Source organism: Schistocerca cancellata, chromosome 1, assembly GCF_023864275.1.
Source record: "Schistocerca cancellata isolate TAMUIC-IGC-003103 chromosome 1, iqSchCanc2.1, whole genome shotgun sequence".
In the NCBI taxonomy this organism is placed as follows: domain Eukaryota; kingdom Metazoa; phylum Arthropoda; class Insecta; order Orthoptera; family Acrididae; genus Schistocerca; species Schistocerca cancellata.
In genome coordinates, this window is record NC_064626.1 from 621,464,387 (window position 1) to 621,490,060 (window position 25,674).

At 43.7% G+C, this 25,674-nt stretch overlaps 1 protein-coding gene across 1 annotated transcript in view; it reads left to right on the plus strand.

Moving 5' to 3' along the window:
* LOC126161969 (otoferlin-like) overlaps positions 1-25,674 on the plus strand; it is a 994,328-nt gene that overhangs the window by 468,258 nt on the left and 500,396 nt on the right. Inside the window, exon 2 of the mRNA XM_049918162.1 lies at positions 16,758-16,816. Within this exon, the coding sequence (XP_049774119.1) occupies positions 16,758-16,816 (59 nt within the window). The remainder of the gene's footprint in view (positions 1-16,757; positions 16,817-25,674) is intronic.

Genomic DNA, 25,674 nt, shown 5'->3' on the forward strand with positions numbered 1-25,674 from the left:
TAGAGTATTTATCAAATCAGTTGGGTGCATTTTCATTAACACGTAGTTTCTAAATAGATCATAGACAAATGAGCATCTAATTACTCTTTACCAGACTCGGGGAGGGAACTTAGATATTACTTCCAGTCTCGTATGCCTCACGAAGCGACCACGACAAGAAAATCCGATAAATGTGAGCTCATACACCTGTTTACCGACAGTCATTCTTCCCATGTACCATTCGCGAATGGAAAAAGGAAAATGGGAAAAAGAGAACGACAGCAGAATAATCCTGCGGTTTACGTGAAGGAAGCTTCCCGAGTACAGGTTTGGCTGTGCTAGATCGAGAAAGTTTGTCCTTGACATAATACTTTCATCACTGCTAAAGTTGAGCACTTTTTATCTGCATAAAGCTATCTGACAGGTTTTAGATTTTTTCATTTTTCGTGTTTGCACAACTCCGATCTCAGCGATACAGACGTGGTAAGTCATGCATAGTTTTGCAGATAACAAACGTTTCCTTAAATCAAAAGTAATAGTTATATTCTAGGACAAGTACTGCTATGGTAGAATGGTCCCTATACATACGTTTACAAGGGCGGATCCAGCGAGCGACAGCGAAGGGCGCATGCCTCTTACCTCCTCAACTGAAAATAAAACCGTGCTGGCGTCCTGCACAGCCGGACAAACAGTTCAGCATCAGTTTGAAGCAGTCCAGAATGCCAAACAAATACCGATTATTAGCGAGAGTACCCAGAGCCATTTGACGTTAAATCTCAAAACTATCTCGCCATTCATGGCGAAACGAACAAGAGTTAAAGCACTCCCTGCCCCTCCCCGCCCCTCCCCCAAAAAAGAAGAAAAAAAGCAACGCTCTACTCTAGCCTGGGTCCTGTGTACGCTCTTGCAGCTTCGTATAAAATTTTGTGTCCACTTAACCGTGGGGTAGTGAGTGTACGTACGATCGAGTATATTTCATTTGAAGTGAATCACTGGCCTGAAGAGTATTATACAGATTCATTTCACTTCTGCGACTGCCAAAATATTGAATCTCGTGTAGGATTGCGTCACAGTGCACAATTACAAAAAACGGTATTAACATTCTTTTTTAAGCATACGTTATCCATGTCCAGTTCTAGTGATTCGAAAGTAGTGTGCTAGTTGAATCTGCCTACGTGTAAAGAGACTACAGTTCATTAAAAAAAGGTTATGAAGCGGGAAGGGGAAATACTGTGTCAAAATACATGCAATAGGAGAGTAGATTGTAACAAAATGTACAGGTCATCTGCCTCTTCCATTAAATTTTGCTGTATAAATTGCTTGTCTAAAAGCTGATTAATTGCTTCATAAGTATTTATGTTACAAATTTGTCTTTCGTGCATTTATATCCTTAAACACAACAATGTATGTAATATAGAGTTATCATACACCATTCTCTCCTTTGCATGAAAAACATATTCTAGAGCGGTAATTGATGCATCGTCACTCGCTTCACCTTTTTATCTTATTATTGGAGAATAGCAAGTCTGTTATAATGTTATATGTGCTATTCATGAAATACAGTAAATACATTGCCCCCATGTGACTACATAGCCGTGTTAAGACTCAGATGAAAAATAGCAATAGAAACATATTAACATTCTGATATACCGGTACTGTGAAACTCGGTTTTTGTTTTCTCACGTAAAAACACGTTTTGTAATTAAAATTATAACAAAAATCGCTTGGTCAGAGACTTTTACTAAGGAGGCCAAACGGAAACGAAATCTGTATATGTTTCGCTGTAAAACAAATGATATGACATTTAATTTCTTCTCATCAGTCTGTGGTGTCTTTTCTTGCCTGGCTGTTGCAGAGAAAGCACACATTTCTTTTTACTTTGCCTTTAGCTAAAATATAAGATTTTTTAAATGTGCTTGTGGGATTTAATTGTAGTATCAAGCCTGATAATAACCCATCATAATATTCATAACTTTGTATGAATATTTGTGTCTTTCTTTTTAGAGGCTGTAAAGAAAGGATTGGCGACGACTTGCTCGAGAGTAGAACGAGCGAAAAACATTACGAGTTCTTTCGTTACCTATTCCATATCGCTAAGCATAATCACCATGAGATGGAGTTGCCGATCATTTCTTTCCGTTCCTTACATATATCATGTTAGGTTGATCGGTCAATTACCGTATAACAATGACGTCGTCAGACGCTTCAAGGGCTTGATGTATAGTGCCTCACGATATTGGTAGACACTAAACTCATAATTACGTGAATACGTGATTAAGTTCATTTATCTATGCTTTTTGATCAGGTTTACAGGCTTTGAACGTTTCTCTCGCCCGTCGTGCAGTTGCATAATAATCAGTACCTTTTCTTTTCCGTGACGTACTGGGAGAAGTCTCCATAACAGTAATATCCCATACCTTTCTCTTGTACTACAAATTACGGAGGGAAACGTTTCATTGTATGCCCGGGGCTTTTAAAAACAACAGAGAAAACTGGTATTTTCTCCAGGTGTTCGTTTGTGTACGCGTTTTACTGGCTCGACACTTTTACACAGAGAAAGTTTCAGCAGGATAGATTCCAACATCCCCCGTGTTTACACCTGGACGGATAACATCCTTGCAATTGAAAACGCTCATCGATTTTCAGGTAATACTTAGCTTCTGTTTATTTACGGCGTCGTTAGATGTGGCGTAGTTACCCAGATTCAGCAGCGTTTATAAAGTTTTAAATCGGTAGTAGTGATGTTCCAACAACTACGTAATGTCGTGTAGGTCAAAACAGTTACTGCTGACTGTAGAAAAAGTTTTTCTCGTTTTAGCGTTTCTTGTCCGTGGACAGCCGTACATATATATATATCTATATACATCTGTGTTTGTGTGTGTGTGTGTGTGTGTGTGTGTGTTGGAGGGGGAGGCAAGCTTCATTTTAACTGAATCGCTGAACTGAGCATTCACACGGTGTTAACCCAATTGCTCTCTTGTTGACAATAGGGACTGTCCATTCAGACCGCACAATGTGTCATTCAGCTGTGGATACAGCCCAGCCGGATTGCACACATGGTACGGTACCATAATTCGCCAAGCCGTTTAAACGCCAACATTGAATGTCATTATTCTCCTGCACCGCGCGGAAACAACTGTGTAACGTTTTCGTTCAGATATGTTTGTGCTTCAGAGAGTAGTGACATGCGGACGTCAACGGCTAGAATTCAGTTCGTACTCTGCTCTCTGAGGATTGAATATCAGAACAGGACTAAAAGCAACACCTCGACGCATGGGGCTGCCGTGAGTGACCTTTCGGCTCAGTCCTGTAAATGTGCACAGGACTACATATGACGTCATATAATTTCCGAAGCGAGTTCTTTTTCTGTCTTATTTTTGACAGTTACATGCTTTGTTTCACTGGCTAAATGTTGTCCCCTATAGTAAGGTACACCATATTACACTGGTGCTTTAATTCTGACGTAATACCTGAGACCTTATATTCGTATCTCAGAGTCAGAGTAAATAGTAGATTTTATTTAATAATTCTTCCCTGTTCTTGCCACATGAAACAGTAATCTGCTTATCTTAGTACTACTCTTCGTTTTAATTTACCAACAGAGTTTCCCACCACTTACGAAATGCTGTTCAAGTTTTTCCTTGTACTTTTACTATATTTGTAGCATCGTCTATAGGACTGGCTGTGGTCTACTGATTTGGAACTGGTTGGAAGGCTTTAACCACATGCCTTTTTGATTTTAATACCATCTGGGATGCAAAATACTTCGCCTGCGCAATCACATGGTGAAATGTAGAATACTCCTTCAGAGATAAGGCGTGCGTTACATTCCGGGAGCACTTACTCTGATAACAGAGAACTCCAAACGTTCATACAGGGTATTTCAGACAGCAGAAAACCCACGATATACCTGATAGTCAATTGTAGTTCGCCCCAGAGTCGTGAATGGGTCACTTGCAGTGGTTATGAAGATTTCAGGTCATAAAATGAAAATGTATATTTAAAATTACTTAATTATGAGGAAACTTTCAAGGCAGAGTCGGAGGTCGCAGGATTAATCTCGCTCCTTAATAGTAACACGAACTTAAATAGCAAACAAATAATATTTTAATGGAATACATACTGGAAGGATGAACCGGACACTGACGCTGCTGTCTTATAATTGGCTCTAAAAATGTCGCATTGTCTAATGAGATAAATACAACATTAGAATGGGAAATTAACCGTCAAAAGATGCCAAAAGGTCTCTATCGTCCCCCTACATTAAGTACTGAAGTGGCGGAATGCTTCAGAAAATGTTTGAAAAATATCTCACGTAATTTGTGATAAACAACATCAAAGTTATTACAGCAACTGAGCACTGTTGTTGAACAAAAGGATTAAAAAGGTAAAAAGATTTTTCCGCTTAAAAAGAAAAGTCAGCAGTAAACAATCAGATTTGGGGTGCAAAAACTGGAAAACATTTGGGACAAATTCTCACGCGTTGTGTACCCTGATAATAATTATGTACTTGACGCAAAGGAACATTCATTTAAGCTGATGTAATGTTGCTCTTGTCTTGAAGATGGTCCTTTGCCTGGAACTGGTTGTCCGATAAACAAATACACAGTTACTGCAGCTTTTGGTAGGTCGTGATGCCGTTCTTTAAATACATTGAAGTAAAGTACTGTTTAGGGAAAATATTTTGCACACTGTAGCATCAATAATGGCTCCAGCAAAAAAGCAGAGGAATGCACGTGACAATAAACGCTGCGGGTCCTTTCTTCACATGACGTCGGAGCATATTTCCCAGATGCCACATGTTTGTTTTAATATATTCACCACATCTAGTGTTTAAAGCCTGGATAGCAAAACAACTGCTGCAGCAATTGGCAGTCTCGCACCTAGGTGAACTTTTGAACTTCACAAGCTTCTACAACACATCTCTCTCTCTCTCTCTCTCTCTGTCTCTGTCTCTGTCTCTCTCTCTCTCTCTCTCTCTTACACACTTGGAGACACACGCACTAAATTGTAATTATTCTTACCACTTTGCTGTTAGTATCAGGCTTTTTCGATCTACTTGAACTATGAGCTTCTGAATTTACAAGTAATCTTTCACCAGTTGTTTCATTTCAGAACATTTTTTATTACTTTGATAGTTGAAATGCAATTTCGGTATAACCCTAAGATATTGTTATGAGACTCTTACCATTTACGAAAGAAGTAGCATACAACATTTTTGTTCGACCGATTCTTAAATATCATTATGGAACCCTTACCAGGTAGGATTACTACAGTAGATAAGATCTGCAATAGAGCTTCGTGTTTCGGAATAGGCTGGTTTACTAAGCGCTGGGGCGTTACGCTGATAATCAACTGCAGTCGCAAACGCTACAAGAGGGGCGTTACGCACCATGGAGAGGATTCCCGAAAAAATTCCAAAGGGCTTCGTTCCAAGAAATGTCAAGCAACAAGTTATTTCGCCAAAAGTACACTTCATAAATTGACTATGACTACAAATCAGAGCTCGTACCGGCATTGTTTCCCGCGCACCGTTCGAGAATTGAATAGTAAAGAGAGTAAACAGAGTTATACCAAACTAACCTTCGTCCACATCGTGAGAGGTGGACTGTGGGTTACATAGGTAGGAGACTAACAACTATTTAGTTCCGGCAAGAAAACAGCAGATAAAGGTAGTGAAGCAATTACTTTTACCTACACATTATTGAACTGACATGTACAACTTAATTCGCAAAGAAATTATCATTGATTTCAGATTCATACGCTGTCTTCCAAAGACATTTCCAGAATTTATGAAAGAGGCAATAATCTAAAGTGGTCAGACGTAAGAGAGGGCCCTAATCTGGTCAGGCTAAAATGTAATAAGTAAATAAATATATACTACTAAAATGAGAATTTCGGAAGTGCAAACGAACGTCCGCTCAGTTGGAATATTCTGTGCAAAGGCTGTACTTTTGTTTTTTCGATGGCGAGAGAACTCGCCATTGCTTTTCTTCTTCATTTTCCGTGAGTTATGTATATTTGCCTCACAAATGCTGATTTTTTAATAAGTAAACACAATAGTAAATAAGTGTCCTGAATCCGTTTGGCCGGCGTCAATCATGTTATATGTCTCCATTTACATTTATTCCACATTTAAAATACTAATTTGATAATGTCATCCGTGTGTAGTTACAGTCTGATTCAATAAAATATTAGGTTACTGAACAGCATATCTTAACTTCTAAAACCTGTTGTTGTTTGGAGTGATGAAGACAACAAGCAATGTACAATATCCACGCTCTATCTTTCAATAAACAGCAGTTTTCCGTGCTGGCCAACAGAATATATTATTTAAAATTGGCCTCAGTAAAGTAACGATCTTTTATTAGTGTGTATTACGTACAATTTATACACTCAGGTCACAAAAGTCGTGGGATAGCGATATACACGTATACAGATGTCGGTAGCATCACGTAGTCTACATCTACATCTACATTTATACTCCGCAAGCCACCCAACGGTGTGTGGCGGAGGGCACTTTACGTGCCACTGTCATTACCTCCCTTTCCTGTTCCAGTCGCGTATGGTTCGCGGGAAGAACGACTGTCTGAAAGCCTCCGTGCGCGCTCTAATCTCTCTAATTTTACATTCGTGATCTCCTCGGGAGGTATAAGTAGGGGGAAGCAATATATTCGATACCTCATCCAGAAACGCACCCTCCCGAAACCTGGCGAGCAAGCTACACCGCTATGCAGAGCGCCTCTCTTGCAGAGTCTGCCACTTGAGTTTGTTAAACATCTCCGTAACGCTATCACGGTTACCAAATAACCCTGTGACGAAACGCGCCGCTCTTCTTTGGATCTTCTCTATCTCCTCCGTCAACCCGATCTGGTACGGATCCCACACTGATGAGCAATACTCAAGTATAGGTAGAACGAGTGTTTTGTAAGCCACCTCCTTTGTTGATGGACTACATTTTCTAAGGACTCTCCCAATGAATCTCAACCTGGTACCCGCCTTACCAACAATTAATTTTATATGATCATTCCAATTCAAATCGTTCCGCACGCATACTCCCAGATATTTTACAGAAGTAACTGCTACCAGTGTTTGTTCCGCTATCATATAATCATACAATAAAGGATCCTTCTTTCTATGTATTCGCAATACATTACATTTGTCTATGTTAAGGGTCAGTTGCCAGTCCCTGCACCAAGTGCCTATCCGCTGCAGATCTTCCTGCATTTCGCTACAATTTTCTAATGCTGCAACTTCTCTGTATACTACAGCATCATCCGCAAAAAGCTGCATGGAACTTCCGACACTATCTACTAGGTCATTTATATATATTGTGAAAACCAATGGTCCCATAACACTCCCCTGTGGCACGCCAGAGGTTACTTTAACGTCTGTAGACGTCTCTCCATTGATAACAACATGCTGTGTTCTGTTTGCTAAAAACTCTTCAATCCAGCCACACGGCTGGTCTGATATTCCGTAGGCTCTTACTTTGTTTATCAGGCGACAGTGCGGAACTGTATCGAACGCCTGCCGGAAGTCAAGAAAAATAGCATCTACCTGGGAGCCTGTATCTAATATTTTCTGGGTCTCATGAACAAATAAAGCGAGTTGGGTCTCACACTATCGCTGTTTCCGGAATCCATGTTGATTCCTACATAATAGATTCTGGGTTTCCAAAAACGACATGATAATCGAGCAAAAAACATGTTCTAAAATTCTACAACAGATCGACGTCAGAGATATAGGTCTATAGTTTTGCGCATCTGCTCGACGACCCTTCTTGAAGACTGGGACTACCTGTGCTCTTTTCCAATCATTTGGAACCTTCCGTTCCTCTAGAGACTTGCGGTACACGGCTGTTAGAAGGGGGGCAAGTTCTTTCGCGTACTCTGTGTAGAATCGAATTGGTATCCCGTCAGGTCCAGTGGACTTTCCTCTGTTGAGTGATTCCAGTTGCTTTTCTATTCCTTGGACACTTATTTCGATGTCAGCCATTTTTTCGTTTGTGCGAGGATTTAGAGAAGGAACTGCAGTGCGGTCTTCCTCTGTGAAACAGCTTTGGAAAGAGGTGTTTAGTATTTCAGCTTTACGCGTGTCATCCTCTGTTTCAGTGCCTTCATCATCCCGGAGTGTCTGGATATGCTGTTTCGAGCCACTTACTGATTTAACGTAAGACCAGAACTTCCTAGGATTTTCTGTCAAGTCGGTACATAGAATTTTACTTTCGAATTCACTGAACGCTTCACGCATAGCCCTCCTTACGCTAACTTTGACATCGTTTAGCTTCTGTTTGTCTGAGAGGTTTTGGCTGCGTTTAAACTTGGAGTGAAGCTCTCTTTGCTTTCGCAGTAGTTTCCTAACTTTGTTGTTGTTCCACGGTGGGTTTTTCCCGTCCCTCACAGTTTTACTCGGCACGTACCTGTCTAAAACGCATTTTACGATTTCCTTGAACTTTTTCCATAAACACTCAACATTGTCAGTGTCGGAACAGAAATTTTCGTTTTGATCTGTTAGGTAGTCTGAAATCTGCCTTCTATTACTCTTGCTAAACAGATAAACCTTCCTCCCTTTTTTTATATTCCTATTAACTTCCATATTCAGGGATGCTGCAACGGCCTTATGATCACTGATTCCCTGTTCTGCACATACAGAGTCGAAAAGTTCGGGTCTGTTTGTTATCAGTAGGTCCAAGATGTTATCTCCACGAGTCGGTTCTCTGTTTAATTGCTCGAGGTAATTTTCGGATAGTGCACTCAGTGTAATGTCACTCGATGCTCTGTCCCTACCACCCGTCCTAAACATCTGCGTGTCCCAGTCTATATCTGGTAAATTGAAATCTCCACCTAAGACTATAACATGCTGAGAAAATTTATGTGAAATGTATTCCAAATTTTCTCTCAGTTGTTCTGCCACTAATGCTGCTGAGTCGGGAGGTCGGTAAAAGGAGCCAATTATTAACCTAGCTCGGTTGTTGAGTGTAACCTCCACCCATAATAATTCGCAGGAACTATCCACTTCTACTTCACTACAGGATAAACTACTACTAACCGCGACGAACACTCCACCACCGGTTGCATGCAATCTATCCTTTCTAAACACCGTCTGTACCTTTGTAAAAATTTCGGCAGAATTTATCTCTGGCTTCAGCCAGTTTTCTGTACCTATAACGATTTCAGCTTCGGTGCTTTCTATCAGCGCTTGAAGTTCCGGTACTTTACCAACGCAGCTTCGACAGTTTACAATTACAATACCGACTGCTGCTTGGTCCCCGCATGTCCTGACTTTTCCCCGCACCCGTTGAAGCTGTTGCTCTTTCTGTACTTGCCCAAGACCATCTAACCTAAAAAAATCGCCCAGCCCACGCCACACAACCCCTGCTACCCGTGTAGCCGCTTGTTGCGTGTAGTGGACTCCTGACCTATCCAGCGGAACCCGAAACCCCACCACCCTATGGCGCAAGTCGAGGAATCTGCAGCCCACACGGTCGCAGAACCGTCTCAGCCTCTGATTCAGACCCTCCACTCGGCTCTGTACCAAAGGTCCGCAGTCAGTCCTGTCGACGATGCTGCAGATGGTGAGCTCTGCTTTCATCCCGCTAGTGCAGTGCATTGGCGGAGCTGTCATTTGTAATCAGGTAATTCATATGAAAAGGTTTCCGACGTGATTGTGGCACCATGACGGGAATTAACAGACTTTCGATACGGAATGGTAGTTGGAGCTGGAGGCATGGGTCATTCCATTTCTGAAATCCTAAGGGATACAATATTCTCAGATCCACAGTGTCAAGACTGTACCGAGAATACCAAATTTCAGGCATTACCTTTCTACACGGATAGCGCTGTCTCCGACAGCCTTAAAAAAAAAAAAAAAAAAAAAAAAGGCTCAAATGGTTCTGAGCACTATGGGATTTAACATCTGAGGTAATCAGTCCCCTAGAACTTAGTACTACTTAAACCTAACTAACCTAAGGACATCACACACATCTATGCCCGAGGCAGGATTCGAACCTGCGACCGTAGCAGTCGCGCGGTTCCAGACTGAAGCGCCTAGAACCGCTCGACCACATCGGCCGGAGAGAGCCTTCACTTAACGACCGAGAGCAGCGTCATTTGTGTAGAGTAGTCACTACAACAGACAAGCAACACTGCGTGAAATAACCGCAGAAATCAATGTGGGGAGTACACGAACATATCCATTAGGACAGTTAGGCGATATTTAGCGTTGGCCTGATCAGACGAGTCCCGATTTCAGCTGGTAAGACATAACAGTGGGATTCGAGTGTGGCGCGGACGCCATTGACCGAAGTTGTCAACAAGGCCCTGTGCAAGCTGGTGGTGGCTCCGTGATGGAATGGACTGGGTACTCTGGTGCAGCTGAAACCATCATTGAGTGGAAATGGTTGTGTTCGGTTACTTTGAGTCCATTTGCAGCCATTTATGGACTTCATGTTCCCAAATAACGATGTAATTCTTATCGATGGCAGTCCGCCATGTCATCGGGCCACAGTTGTTCGTGATTGGTTTGAACAACATTCTAACATCCTGCAGTATTCGAGCGAGTGATTTGGCCACGCAGTTCGCCCGACATGGATCACATCGAACATTTATGAAACGTAATCGAGAGGTCAGTTCGTGCAGAAAATCGTGCACGGGCAAAACTTCCGCAGTTGTGGGTGGCTGTAGAGGAAGCATGGCTAAATATTTCTGCAGAGGACTTCCAACGATTTGTTGAGTCCATGGCACGTCCAGATGCTGCACTAAGCTGGGCAGAAGGAGGTCCAGTACGAAATTAAGAGGTCTCTCATCACTTTTGTCATCTCAGTACATTCCAGACAATGCTTTTATTTAGTGTTCACATTTTTCAACTAGCTACTGAGAAATAGGTTTATTAAAAATATCTCAAAGCGTGCTATTTAACGACTTGAGAAACTGGCAGTCTGATCATCTTCTTAACGGGAAGTATAAGGAAACAGCTGGCTGCTAACATTGTAACAGTCTTAACGCGGCACAGCTTCGATGTGTTCTTGGATGTTAGTATATGAGGCACATATCCGAGAAGAATCAGGCGGTACACGTTGGATTTTTAGACCTGGACCTTCGTTGTAAGATGACCATGTAATTATGATTACACGCAGTGTGCAAGTTGTTAAATAAAGACTAAAAGTGAGGTACTATGGTCTTAACGTTTTTTTCTTCATTTCCCACTACTGTGAATAATATCTGTTGATTAACAGAACACGTCGTAAGTTGAGATCTTTAACACACGGTAGATGGCCTGCCCCTGATGGCAGCGTATGTCAAATTCAGGGTTGCTCTGAGTGTTAGCGGTGAAAGTTGGATAGCCATCTGTAAGAGGTACGAAACACGTTGTGCTTGGAGTTACTGTTTTATTCTTATTTTTTGGGCAGTTAGCCATTATTTATCTTCTGCCTTTACATCCCGTAGGTACACGGAGTCGGCATGCCTATTATCGGATCGGATACTATTAAAATTAACATTAGAGGGTGATTAGTCTGCCCTTCCGGTCGTCACTTCTGCGTAGTGTTGTCCAGGAGAAATTGTACGTTCATTTCCTAGCGTTTGCTAGTCGTATAACTTGAAGCGGAACGTGTGTAACGTCCCCGTATTCGCATAGTCGGATATGGCGAACCGCTGGGCGTATTCGATTCCGGGGAACCGACGTGCTGACACTCGCGGCTTCCCGCACGGGTTGCAAATGTTGAATATTGCTTATGGAGAATAAAACAACTGAAAGAACCAAAATACGAAGGAACTGGGAGATACTCTGATATAAAATTCTTTTTACAGCAAGTTTACCAATTTGTACAGCATCTTCTTTATTATTTATTGATCCTTAACTAGCGTAACACGTGGAAAATTTATGGGAACACCTGACAGACAGCTACAATGGCAAACGATGTATCAGCTGTTACCCTTACAGGAATACTAACAAATGATTTGCACCCCAACAATGAACGATTGCTTTCGGAGACGTTAAAGTTGTTTCAGTTAATAACGTAGGCTGAAAACTTGTAAACGATGTTGATAACAGTAATGCAGTACCTTGTAAAAGAGAGCATCAGATGTCATGAGGATGACTGATGTCTCTATTCTACGTTGATATATTATTTCTAAATGTTGCCATCTTTTCAATATGGGTAACGTAGTGAATTGTGAATTCGTAATTATATAACATAGCATGCAAATTAACAGTGAGATCGCCTCACGTTTGGCGCAAAAATGTAGTGAATTTAGAATTCTTCGATCTCGCATAAATTGACATGCCTGTCACTATTTATTCTGCCCCATGTTGGGAGCCAATAATTGACATCAATAATTAAGTGAAATAAAGAAAAACAAAAGATTATGAGATTAAGGGATTGATAAGTGAATGGAATAGAGTGTACCGGTGAATAAAACATGAAATGACTGAATTTCCGTAACTCTTACACACAAAATAAAATGAAAGAAAACTTACAAATCTCTGGGCCGATTTGACTGGATGTAGACACGACTCAGCTATTAAGTAGGATTAGGGGTGGGATGAATCATCTCACCATTTTTTTATGGCGCCGTGTCTGCGGGGACGGCGCAGCGAGTCGCCTCGCAGCAGCGGCGATGGACAGATGGTAGAGCCCCCCACGTCCTCTTGCTTCCGCGCTGACTCACCGACTACTCTCTTCTCTCTTCATTCATCTCTTACCCCCAACGAAGTGCGAAGGCTGGTGTGTGACACGGGAACTGGCGCCTTTCTCACGATTTCAACATCAAGACTTCCCAGCGTCGGTCGCACATTTTTTTCATTTTTTCCTGCATTCCTAAATTGCTATAAAAGTGAACACACAACACTTCTTTGTAATGGTTATCTCTGCCTGAGGCGTGGACAGTCTCATGATGTGCTTCGTCTAGAGACCTGCTGGCATTCGTTATTTATAAGCAATGTCCTTGTCTACGCTCCGTTTGTGATTGCAGGATCGTTGAGTTTCCAACATGTTCTCGGTTTTTCAGGAGGGTAAGAGAGGCTACTGCTATGCCGGAAGACTCACATGCCTCCACAGTGCATTCTTGACGCTTTTTGTCTGCAGGAGTCATTGTCCGCCAGGCTCTTTGCAAGGTGTCCACTGCTAAGCAACGAGAGGGCATCTGCCCGGCTACCCCCTGCGTGTTTGCAGAATGATTCCAGTGTCCGCCGCATGGGATCTAGCTTTCTCTTGGGCTGTTGGCGCCGTGAGTCGGCGAAGGTGGCCCCTGGCGGGTGTAGCACAATAAGTTTATGAACAGATTATAGAGAGTGTTATGTATAGCTGACACGCAGGTATGAAAAGTCTGACAAAGGACAAGAGAAGTCAAAGGACGATTGCAATGTGTGGTCGGGAACAGCTAGCAATAAAATAAAAGTAAAATATGCGCAAACACTTATACACAAGTTAAGTGACTGATATTAATGACTATAACACAATAAAAAGAAAATATCCTCAGAAGCCTATACATAAGAAACGCTATAAAAAAAAACAGTAATAATATAAGAAAAATAAGGCATACACACAGGCAGAGTTTCAGGCAACAATATCTTCAAAAATGAAGCATAAATGGAAGCACCGAATCGGTAACTTCAACAAGAAATCAGAACTGCTCTACGAATGTGGGTTGTAATACATAACATTCCACACGCACTGGCAAGGAGAGTGTTGACACAGCACAACTGAACTTCAGTAAAATAGAAGAGTGTTTCACTCGGAAATTCATGTGCAGGGCACAGCCACAGGCACAGTCACTGCACGTGCATTCCAGCAATAAGACTCCGCATGCAGCAGAGACCCTAACAGACCGACATGCTTCCGCCGGCACTGCGACTGGCACCGTTGTTCCTTTGCTTGGTCCTAGCTGGCCTCGGCGCTACGCCACTGCTCCGTCTTCCTCTCGCCGCCGCCTCGGTGAGCCACTCGTTCCTCCGCGTCCGACAGACAACACACTGTCGTTCCGGTCGCCCGTTCGGTGACACCGGCGGCGCTAGCTGCGCAGTCCTCTGCTGCCTCCAGCGCCCTCTCGCTCGCAGCGAAAAGACTGCCAACACCTCTGGCGCCACCTGCTGAACAGTGCGGGACCTCAGCTGTGTCGTAATAATCATGGCAAAGATTGAATCGACAGTTACAAGCCGGCCGAGGTGGCCGAGCGGTTCTAGGCGCTATAGTCTGGAACCGCGCGACCGCTACGGTCGCAGGTTCGAATCCTGCCTCGGGCATGGATGTGTGCGATGTCCTTAGGTTAGTTAGGTTTAAGTAGTTCTAAGTTCTAGGGGACTGATGACCTCAGAAGTTAAGTCCCATAGTGCACAGAGCCATTTGAACCATTTGACAGCTACAAACGAAACAAGGAAATTTCACATTCACATCTGGTCTGCTTGCAGTAGTAAGAAACCAAGTAGAAACATTTCTGCTATCGTCACATTTATCTGATCAATTTGTAAAAGTCCCTCCTTCCGCAATAGTTGTTCAAAGCAGCGGCCTGCTGCTTCTATGCAGACATGGCATTGTGTTCTATCATACTCATTTGAACAATTACGGTAATGACCAAACAAAGTAACAGGCAGTGATAATTCTTACCACAAGACCCTCACTAGTCTCGAGAGCCGTTCCATACACAAAACTTTTTTTAAGAATCCACCAGAAGAATTGATGTAGTTTCAAATAAAGTGAACGAGTTGGTCACAAAACATGACCCTCACTGACTGCCTACCCTCCATTAAGAGAACGTCTGATAAGATGTTGGTGAACAAAATGTGCAGACTTCGCTGTGGTTCCATATTGGATCATGTATCTACACCAAGATAAAGTGGGACATCATGCAGTGGTACGGCAGCATAAACTTATGTGTCTTCTATTCCTGCAGAATCCTTCTCCACTTTCTTATTCTCAATAGAAACTTATTGAAGTAACTCAAGTTTATTACAACGAGGAACCGAGAATTTCCATATAACAAACAGGTTTATTGCCATGTTTCAGATACACAGACCTTTTCAACTTTAGATTTTCTCTCCTGCTCAAAATACATTCTTTTCATGTATAACACTGTTAACATTTCTCCAAGGAACGCCTTTGCTTGAAGTATTCCGTGAAATGACGTACAGCGTTGAGGTCTTTGCTGCACTTGTGCTGACGTCACAGCAACCTTCGTTGCGTCCGCAACGCCGCACGAAGAATAACGTATACTTCAGACAGAAATTATCAAATACAAGCAGATGCTTACTCTCATACATCTTAGTTAAATAAATCATTGATTATCAAAATTGAAATCTTTTTAATGGTTATTCATATTACATCAAAGTTATATAATGTTTCCTCTTTCTTATTTAACGCTGAGTGTACAGGACTATTAAATTACATCCGTCTCAAACTAAAACTTATAAATTTCTGTACCCTCATAGTCTTTGTTCGGAATGTCTCTTGGGAACACAGTGTACGCTGTGGCAGTTAGGCAAATGGGCAACATGTATGGGCCTATTCACTTAGCATTGAATATGCTGCGCCGTGAGTGGGGATTCTCGAAGGCCCATAACGACTATAGTGACTACTAATCTCTCCATCAGTTGAAATATAAGTTCCATGCAAGAAAATTACATACGTACTGAAGTGAGATCAATCACATAGCGTCGCAACTTCCGTCGGCTAAAAGAAACGAGGCTGAATTCAACAGGACATGAAACGTTGTTGCCCTATTAGTGTACACACGCTGCTATGTGCAACACCCATTCCAGTTCACCGAGTGCTGATGAAAGGGTCCTCGGCCAAGTGAACAAGAACTTATTCTTCCATGTTGGGAGTCCATGAAGTTCGTTGGTTGTAATACAGTTGGAACAGCCGTGTAAATATGTGCGTCGTATGTCTCCTACTTGGCTACTTGGTGTAATAGAACATGTTAAAGTCCCACAATCAGTTCAGTTCTGCAATCATGTACACTGCCCTCACACTAAGCCTAATGATCGGTACACTTTATCTTGAAAACTCAAACCGCAGCATTACAGACCATTACAATAGAACTGGTCATGTCAGTGTTCCCATCACTCCATGCACTGGTGGAGCTTCCAGTTTCTACCTTTAACTATGTACGCCTACGTATGGGTTGGATTTGCCTACAACTCTGTTCACTAGTATACAGTCAACCACTTTATTACAGCCTGGAAACAACGAGTCCTAAGATCCCGCAGAATTTCTGACTTCGTAAATTTAAACTCACTCATTTAAGGATTAAGGCAACGGCCTTGCCGCACTGGATACACCGGTTCCCGTGAGATCACCGAAGTTAAGCGCTGTCGAGCGTGACGGGCACTTGGATGGGTGACCATCCTGCCGCCATGCGCTGTTGCCATTTTTCGGGGTGCACTCAGCCTCGTTATGCCAATTGAGGAGCTACTCGACCGAATAGTAGCAGCTCCGGTCAAAGAAAACCATCACACCGACCGGGAGAGCGGTGTGCTGACAACATGCCCCTCCTATCCGCATCCTCAATGAGGATGACACGGCGGTCGGATGGTCCCGATGGGACACTTGTGGCCTGTATACGGAGTGCATTTAAGGATTAAAATTTAAAATCTGCATTTCATAAACTTGCCCTTCTCCCAAAGATCTAAAACTTTATCACCATGGAACATCCTATACACCTTAGCTGCCAAAATTTTTAAAGTGCGAGAGTAAGATTACTTCTAATTTATCAGTTTATTGTACAATTTATCCATGCGTGTCATTTCGTGGATGTAACTACTTCCTCTGTTTGTTCCAGGCGTCTCTCATTATTCGAAAGTCTTTGAGGACAACGTAGAAACGGTCGCCTTAGATCAGGTAAGGTTTACTGCTTAAATTAAGCCTATTGTTTCCCTCAAATCACTGTCAAGAGTAATTGCCAATGTCAGTTTTTCGAAAATTTCATTCTTACACTTGCTTGAAGCCATGTATAAAATTTTTATTTTTAATATGAGAAGTTGATGATTTGGCAATGAAGCTACAGATCGTACGAGAAGAAAAATTTAATAATTCATTAAAATGAATCTGATAATGTTAAAAAAATGTTAGAGTCCTAAGAAAATGAAAATGCTTGTAGAAATTTATTAAAAATTGGCAACAACATAAGTGTTGCTTCATTCCAGATGCCGGGAAAAATCTTATTGCATCAGTCTCGGACGAATCTGGCAAAATTCCATTTCAACCAATAATATGTTCTAGGAGATCCAAAGTACGATTTTTCTAAATTTGCAGTTACATCGTGGATCCACAATGAACTAAGAAGTCTGTCCAGTACACCACTCTGGTGTCTCCAGATGTGTTCCGCTATTAAACTATCATCAGCATACCATGTTACCCGGCCACGCAAAGATTTCTCAATGGTACTATTCAAACCCCAAATAAAAGCTGCCGAAGGTACAGTTGGTAGCAGTGTCCAAATACTAGGAAAGCTGTGTAATTTTCGGCGATAGTCGTAGTTCAGACTGCCAATACCCTGACCTCAAATCGACAGATGAGAAAACATGTACTCTGTGAAACTTTCGAAGTACCTCATCCAGGCTCTCAGGACGGTCTCCCTCCATCTCATAACGCTGCTAATTTGGAATGAGTTCAAAACAAGCCTAATTTTACCATATTTCTTCGGGACTGTCAATAAGAGGCTGTTATAAGACGATACCATTGCTTCAGTTACCACTTGATCGATCCTGGCCCAGATTTCTTCAAATAATAATTTTTTTTTTTGCATGTCAATAATACGGCATAATGGCGTGAGAAAAATTTAGTATGCTCCTTTACTTCAAACTTACGTTGAAAGCTTTTAATTAACCCCAATAAAGGCGAAAATACTCCCGAACATTTTTTTTTTCAAAACCGTCAGTAGCTCTTCTTTATCTTCTTTGATGCCCCATATTCCAGTAACTATATCCCTAATTCTCGTTTCAGTATTTTTATAGTCTTTTGAATCACATCTTATTCCTTCTCATGCCTACACAGTCAGTATCCTCCCTTCTTCTGTGACGATGACGATGTTTGGTTTGTGGGGCGCTCAACTGCGTGGTTATCAGCGCCCGTACAATTATCCAGTCTTTGCTCAGCCCAATTTCGCCACTTTCCTGGATGATGATGAAATGATGAGGACAACACAAACACCCAGTCATCTCGAGGCAGGTGAAAATCCCTGACCCCGCCGGGAATCGAACCCGGAACCCCGTGCTCGGGAAGTGAGAACGCTACCGCGAGACCACGAGCGGCGGACGCCCCCCCCCCCCCCTACCTTCTTCTGTGTCTACATCACTGACGTCAATAGAAGAATTAAGACAGTCTGATGGGATCTGCACCTAAGTTGCCTGTTCTTCAGATCACATTGTCATAAATTCCCATTTTCTCAGAATATTTTCACTACGTCCCAAGTCCAAGAAAGCCTCGTGTTACCACATAAAGTCCATTCCAAATACTGGTAATACACTTACTAACAACTTTGAAAACACTCAGAAATTTTTTTAAGTGTTTGTCACTGACAAACTCCAACCTGACCTGATAACCACCTTTGTACTAATTCTGCTGTCGTCCCTTCAACATCATTTTTCTGTAACAGTAACTCGGGGCAGCCCTGTTCCAGCAATCAACAGTTCAAAGCTTCTTCTGAGATCGCTGAAAGCTGACTCTCACTGTACCTTTCATTGGAATAATAAAGGCGTGATGCAGGTTCTGCATTCCCTCACTCTCTTTCTCCTCTAATAATTCATCTGTAGTATGATCGTATCCCAGCCAGTCCATGATGCCGACCTCAAAACTATTGACAACTCGTGGCCATGGTATTTTCCCGTCATTGTTGACTTGCGTTTCCTGGAGATTAGGAGACCAAATCTCAACAACCTCCGCCCTTTGCCTCTCTCCACCATGTCCATCAACTTATTTCTGCCTTATTACTCCCATTTCCCTTGAAATAACCGCAGGTCTTTATATTAGGTTGATTTAGTGATTATGGCCTGCCCCTACGCTCGTTCTCCTGTCATGGTATGGCACTTGTGGTAACGCGGTGCTCCGCTCATTATCTCTCAGCCATGCGCCGGTATTAGTTTTGCTATTGACGCACTATAATCCTTGTAGCAAGGACTTAGGAGTCTCTTCCCTGTCTGTGTGTTTGTTGATAGTGTGGTGGCAACCTCACACAGCAAAACCGTATCAGTGCTGCCAGACTGAACGGTGTGTTTAAATCTTGATTCTTACGTGACATCTGTTGAAATTACTTTACAGGCTGCGTATTTCAAAGCTCACAAAATTCCACGGCATCATTATTTTTTCCTTCACCCTAGCTTGTGCCTCCACATACCAGCTGCTTGACAGAAATGCATCTCTGAATTCTTGACACATCTTACAACTTGAGACGACCTTTCGCATCCTTCCTGCAATTTCTCTTTCTAAATAACTGCAGACCTATTCAAATTGGTGGCGTAAGGGAAATATGAAATGAGAAGCCAAATTGTTCAGTCCTAGAATTGGAGTTCTTCTCTCTCAACATCTGTAATTTCCTGACTATGAAGAAGTGCTTATAATCGAAGGGTTCTTCTTCCGAGGACTTGGTTGCGCTACTGGTCTCAGGATGCATATCGGCATATGAGACACCTAGAAACGTAGTCAGCTCTAACCTCTGATGAATCAAAGATTGAGCTGGCTCTGCCCCAGCTACATAATGTTCACTTGACTATGGGCTGGAACTCAATTCAGCCGTAGTCCCTGCTGCCCCTAACATATGCGCCACCGTCGTTTGGCCATCTCCTAGCTCTGCTGTTATAAATTCGTCTTGTTGCTTATGTCCATGATTAATGGCTTCTTGCTGTTCCTTGAACCGGAAAAACTCCTTTATTTCTTCCGTTTTCACGATCGTCACTGGACATTTGCCCTCGGAAGCTTCATGAACATTTTCTACTGCCTCTGCCACCAGCTCACGATAGCTGATCTCATACTGTATCGTGGCCTGACAAAATCATTGTTCGATTTCTTCAGATTTTTTTTTCGGGACTGCTTCTACTCGATCTATTCTTTCGTCGACTTTTTTCACACGCCTGTCTCGCTTCTTTTATTTATGCTCTAGATTATTAATTTGCTGCTACATGACAGGATGTTATTCCAATTGAGACCCGGTTTCAGTTAATCTTGTCTCTTGCCTCTCTAATATTGCATTCGTCTCTTCATTGCAAATTTCTTTCTCTCTGATATTACCTTCGTCTCTTTATTTATACTTCTTGTCTTTTTATCTGCAGTTCCTACCTCTTAATGTACTCATTAGTTTCTTTCTGCTGGCCGCGGTGGCCGTGCGGTTCTAGGCGCTGCAGTCCGGAACCGCGGGACTGCTACGGTCGCAGGTTCGAATCCTGCCTCGGGCATGGATGTGTGTGTTGTCCTTAGGTTAGTTAGGTTTAAGTAGTTCTAAGTTCTAGGGGACTGATGACCTAAGATGCTAATTCCCATAGTGCTCAGAGACATTTGAACCATTTTTAGTTTATTTCTAAATTTGCAGAAAGAGCCCTGCTAGGTCATTCTCTTCTCTCTCTCCCATTTCAATAGGTGCAGCCACTTGGCTGCCTCACTTGAGAATCATCAGCTGTCATGTTGCCTGTCTCTACGTGTAGATGTACTGCTTCTGTCTCTACATTCTGTACTGCAGTGTCAACACCTACATTACTTGCGTTCCCGACCATTGTTAATTCTTCTTCACTGTTCTCTGATATTTCGCTCCTTCCCCCTACAACCTGACCTAATACTTCAGCAATTGTTAAATTTTCTACTCCATTTTTTGCTTCTGCTTGAAGCAGTCCAACAACCCTTTCCATTCTTACATGGTTCCCACTCTGACTACACGTCTTTATCCGCTGCCAAATCTGACTTTAATTCCGGCCCTAATCTCTCGCAGGACCGCCTACTGTCCTATGAAGCACATTGATGGAATCACGCCCTTGTATGCCTAAGAACGCCGAAACGAAACAATGTGGGTAGGCGAAACAGACAAGCTGAAATAAAATCACAAATTAGTAAAAGAACTGCGCTTGTCCGTTTTATAACGTGAAGAACAGTTTCCCCAGCAGCTTGCCTGTAAAATTCTTACTTATGCTAATGAAGTCGGCAGTTCTGACAAAATAATCTTGGTAATGACTAACGTTTGCTTGCCTATAAAATTTCTAAACATGTTTCGAAAGAGCCTGCAATTCTCATTAAAAACACCCAGGCAGGGATTCACCATTTCTGTTAGTATGCCCTCTCGAGTTGCACGTAACTTAATGTTCGTACCGGTTCGTGACATGCTGCAAGGGCCCCCATGAACTTTAGCGCTCACTAAGTCTGTGGGCACTAGGGAAACGGTACTAAGATGTTACTTGGAGTTCAGTATACAATTAATAGAGGGTGGAACGCTAAGTTGTGGTTGGAGGATCATATTAACATCAGTTTCTAGTAACTTAGGTAACTATTCAACCAGTAAATGGTTTTATTAATTAAGACGAAATATAAAATTCAGGTCACCACAAGCGGCTCATAGGGCTTAAAACACATTTCGTCACGTTCGATCTTTCATGGAAGAGAAATTAAGATTACACCAGTGCCGAATTACCCTGAAAAAACTGTGAAATATGACATGTAATTCGGATTAAGGAGGCCAAACTAGGGTTGAATTTATAACCCTGGGATCGGTGTGGGGCGGTGGTGGGGTGGATGGACTGCTGTGGCCTGTTGTGGGGCTGTGAACCACTGACGGCTACGGCGGGACGAAGCCTCTCCGTTGTTTCTACGTCCCCAGTATAATACATACATACATTGTATTGTATTGTATGTTAACTGCGGATCTACACTCCTGGAAATGGAAAAAAGAACACATTGACACCGGTGTGTCAGACCCACCATACTTGCTCCGGACACTGCGAGAGGGCTGTACAAGCAATGATCACACGCACGGCACAGCGGACACACCAGGAACCGCGGTGTTGGCCGTCGAATGGCGCTAGCTGCGCAGCATTCGTGCACCGCCGCCATCAGTGTCAGCCAGTTTGCCGTGGCATACGGAGCTCCATCGCAGTCTTTAACACTGGTAGCATGCCGCGACAGCGTGGACGTGAACCGTATGTGCAGTTGACGGACTTTGAGCGAGGGCGTATAGTGGGCATGCGGGAGGCCGGGTGGACATACCGCCGAATTGCTCAACACGTGGGGCGTGAGGTCTCCACAGTACATCGATGTTGTCGCCAGTGGTCGGCGGAAGGTGCACGTGCCCGTCGACCTGGGACCGGACCGCAACGACGCACGTATGCACGCCAAGACCGTAGGATCCTACGCAGTGCCGTAGGGGACCGCACCGCCACTTCCCAGCAAATTAGGGACACTGTCGCTCCTGGGGTATCGGCGAGGACTATTCGCAACCGTCTCCATGAAGCTGGGCTACGGTCCCGCACACCGTTAGGCCGTCTTCCGCTCACGCCCCAACATCGTGCAGCCCGCCTCCAGTGGTGTCGCGACAGGCGTGAATGGAGGGACGAATGGAGACGTGTCGTCTTCAGCGATGAGAGTCGCTTCTGCCTTGGTGCCAATGATGGTCGTATGCTTGTTTGGCGCCGTGCAGGTGAGCGCCACAATCAGGACTGCATACGACCGAGGCACACAGGGCCAACACCCGGCATCATGGTGTGGGAAGCGATCTCCTACACTGGCCGTACACCACTGGTGATCGTCGAGGGGACACTGAATAGTGCACGGTACATCCAAACCGTCATCGAACCCATCGTTCTACCATTCCTAGACCGGCAAGGGAACTTGCTGTTCCAACAGGACAATGCGCGTCCGCATGTATCCCGTGCCACCCAACGTGCTCTAGAAGGTGTAAGTCAACTACCCTGGCCAGCAAGATCTCCGGATCTGTCCCCCATTGAGCATGTTTGGGACTGGATGAAGCGTCGTCTCACGCGGTCTGCACGTCCAGCACGAACGCTAGTCCAACTGAGGCGCTAGGTGGAAATGGCATGGCAAGCCGTTCCACAGGACTACATCCAGCATCTCTACGATCGTCTCCATGGGAGAATAGCAGCCTGCATTGCTGCGAAAGGTGGATATACACTGTACTAGTGCCGACATTGTGCATGCTCTGTTGCCTGTGTCTATGTGCCTGTGGTTCTGTCAGTGTGATCATGTGATGTATCTGACCCCAGGAATGTGTCAATAGTTTCCCCTTCCTGGGACAATGAATTCACGGTGTTCTTATTTCAATTTCCAGGAGTGTAGAAACGACTGAGAGGCTCCGTCCCCGCCGCAGCCGCATTGATCCACAACCTTACAACAGGTTTCAGCAGTCCACTTCACCCCTCTGCCGCCCCACATCGAACCCAGGGTTATTGTGCGGTTCGGCCCCCTGTGGACCCTCCCAGGGAACGTCTGACGCCAGACGAGGGTAACCCATATGTTTGCGTGGTGGTGTACGCGTACGTGGAGAACTTGTTTGCGCAGCAATCGCCGACATAGTGTAGCTGAGGCGGAATAAGGGGAACCAGCCCGCATTCGCCGAGGCAGATGGAAAACCGCCTAAAACCGCCAGGCGGATTCGTGCCGGGGACCAGGCGCTCCTTCCCGCTCTGGAAAGCCGTGCGTTGGACCGCTCGGCTAACTGGGGGGAGGGGGGGCTACATACATACATAGTTGAATTTAAACAAACGGAACAAGTGCCATAAGACCTCTCATCATGTGATAGCAAGAAGCACATATAATTCGGACCGGCCAGTGAGTGAGTATTTGATTCTAACTAATTTAAAAAAAAGTCAAGACTAACTTTCCCGCTACATGCACGAGTTTTTCCACCACAGACATCTTATTGTTTACTGAATCCAATGTTGACTATACTGTAATTTAACTATCTCTCCCAAATCTGCACTCGAGGTTACGCGTAGCAGAGAGTCCTTACCATGGCTGAATCTGCGGTAGCTGTAAGAGATAACGTACTGCGACAGTGAATTGTGACTGTGGCTGGTCAGCAAGCATCATGTGGAGGTCGCTTGTCAATCATGTCCGCCTGATGAAATCGGCAGTTCTTACCAGTAAAAGTGGCTAACCGTGACTCACTGGCAATATCATGCAAGAAATGCCTGAACGTGAAGTGTAGATGCCAAGTGCCGATTCTTTAAAAGACCTAGTTGAGGATGTCCACCAGTCAGAGGCCAAGTGTGAAGTCAAGTAAAACGAACCTCTGGCTCTCCTTGTAGCCTCGGAGCACATCATCGTTCCTGTCCCCAACACCAACAGTTAGGTGACTCCTGAATATAAGGGTAAAAGAACGGGCCCACAAAATACAGACCAATATCCTTGAGTTCGGTTTGCTGCAGAACCCTTGAAAATATTCTCAGTTCAAAAATAATAAACTTTTTTGAGACTTCGAAGTTTATGTCCACGAATCAGCATGGTTTTAGACATCATCGCCCGGGCGAAACTCAGTTTTCCCTTTTCTCACATGATATACTGCGAACTGTGGATAAAGGGCAACAGATTTCCGGAAAGCATTTAACACAATCTCCCGTTGCAGGCTGGTAACGGTGGCACAAGCATGTAGAGTAACTTCAGAGATATGTGAGTGGCTCGAAGACTTCTTACGTAATAGAACGCAGTATGTTGTCCTCGACGGCGGGTGTTCCCCAGAGACAAGGGTATCGTCAGGCGTGCCCCAGGAAAGTGTGATAGGACCGCTGTTGCTCTCTATATACATAAATGATTTGGTGGACAGGATGGGCAGCAATCTACTGTTGTTTGCTGATGATGCTGAAGTGTACGGTAAGGTATCGAAGTTGAGTGACTGTAGGAAGCTTGCCGGCCGCGGTGGCCGTGCGGTTCTGGCGCTGCAGTCCGGAACCGCGGGACTGCTACGGTCGCAGGTTCGAATCCTGCCTCGGGCATGGGTGTGTGTGATGTCCTTAGGTTAGTTAGGTTTAAGTAGTTCTAAGTTCTAGGGGACTTATGACCTAAGATGTTGAGTCCCATAGTGCTCAGAGCCATTTTTTGACTGTAGGAAGACACAAGACGATTTAGAGAAAATTTCTAGTCGGTGTGATGAATGGCAGCTAGCTCTAAATGTGGAAAAATGTATGTTAATGCGGATGTGTAGGAAGATCTAATCTATAATGTTCGGATACATTATTACCAGTGTCCTGATTGACACTGTCGAGTCGTATAAATATCTTGGTGTAACATTGCAAAGCGATATGAAACGGGACGGACATGTGGGAGCTTTGGTAGGGAAGACGAATGGTTGACTTCGGTTTATTGAGAGAATTTTAGGAAAGTGCGGTTCACATGCAAAGAAGACCGCATTTAGGACGCTGGTGCGATCCATTTTTGAGTACAGCGCGATTGTTTGGGATCCGTACCAAGTCGGATTGAAGGAAGACATCGACGCAATTCCGAGGCAGGCTGCTAGATTTGTTATCAGTAGGTTCGACAACACCTTAGTCTTACGTAGATGCTTCGGGTACTTAAATGGGAATCCCTGGAGTAACACTACTGAGAAAATTTAGAGTTCCGGTATCTGAAGCTGACTCCCGAACGATTCTAATGCCGCCAACTTACACTGCGCGTAAGGACCGTGTAGATAAGATACGAGAAATTAGGGCTCCTGCGGAGGCATACAGACAGTCGTTTTCCCTGGCTCTATTTGCGAGTGGAACAAGGGAGGG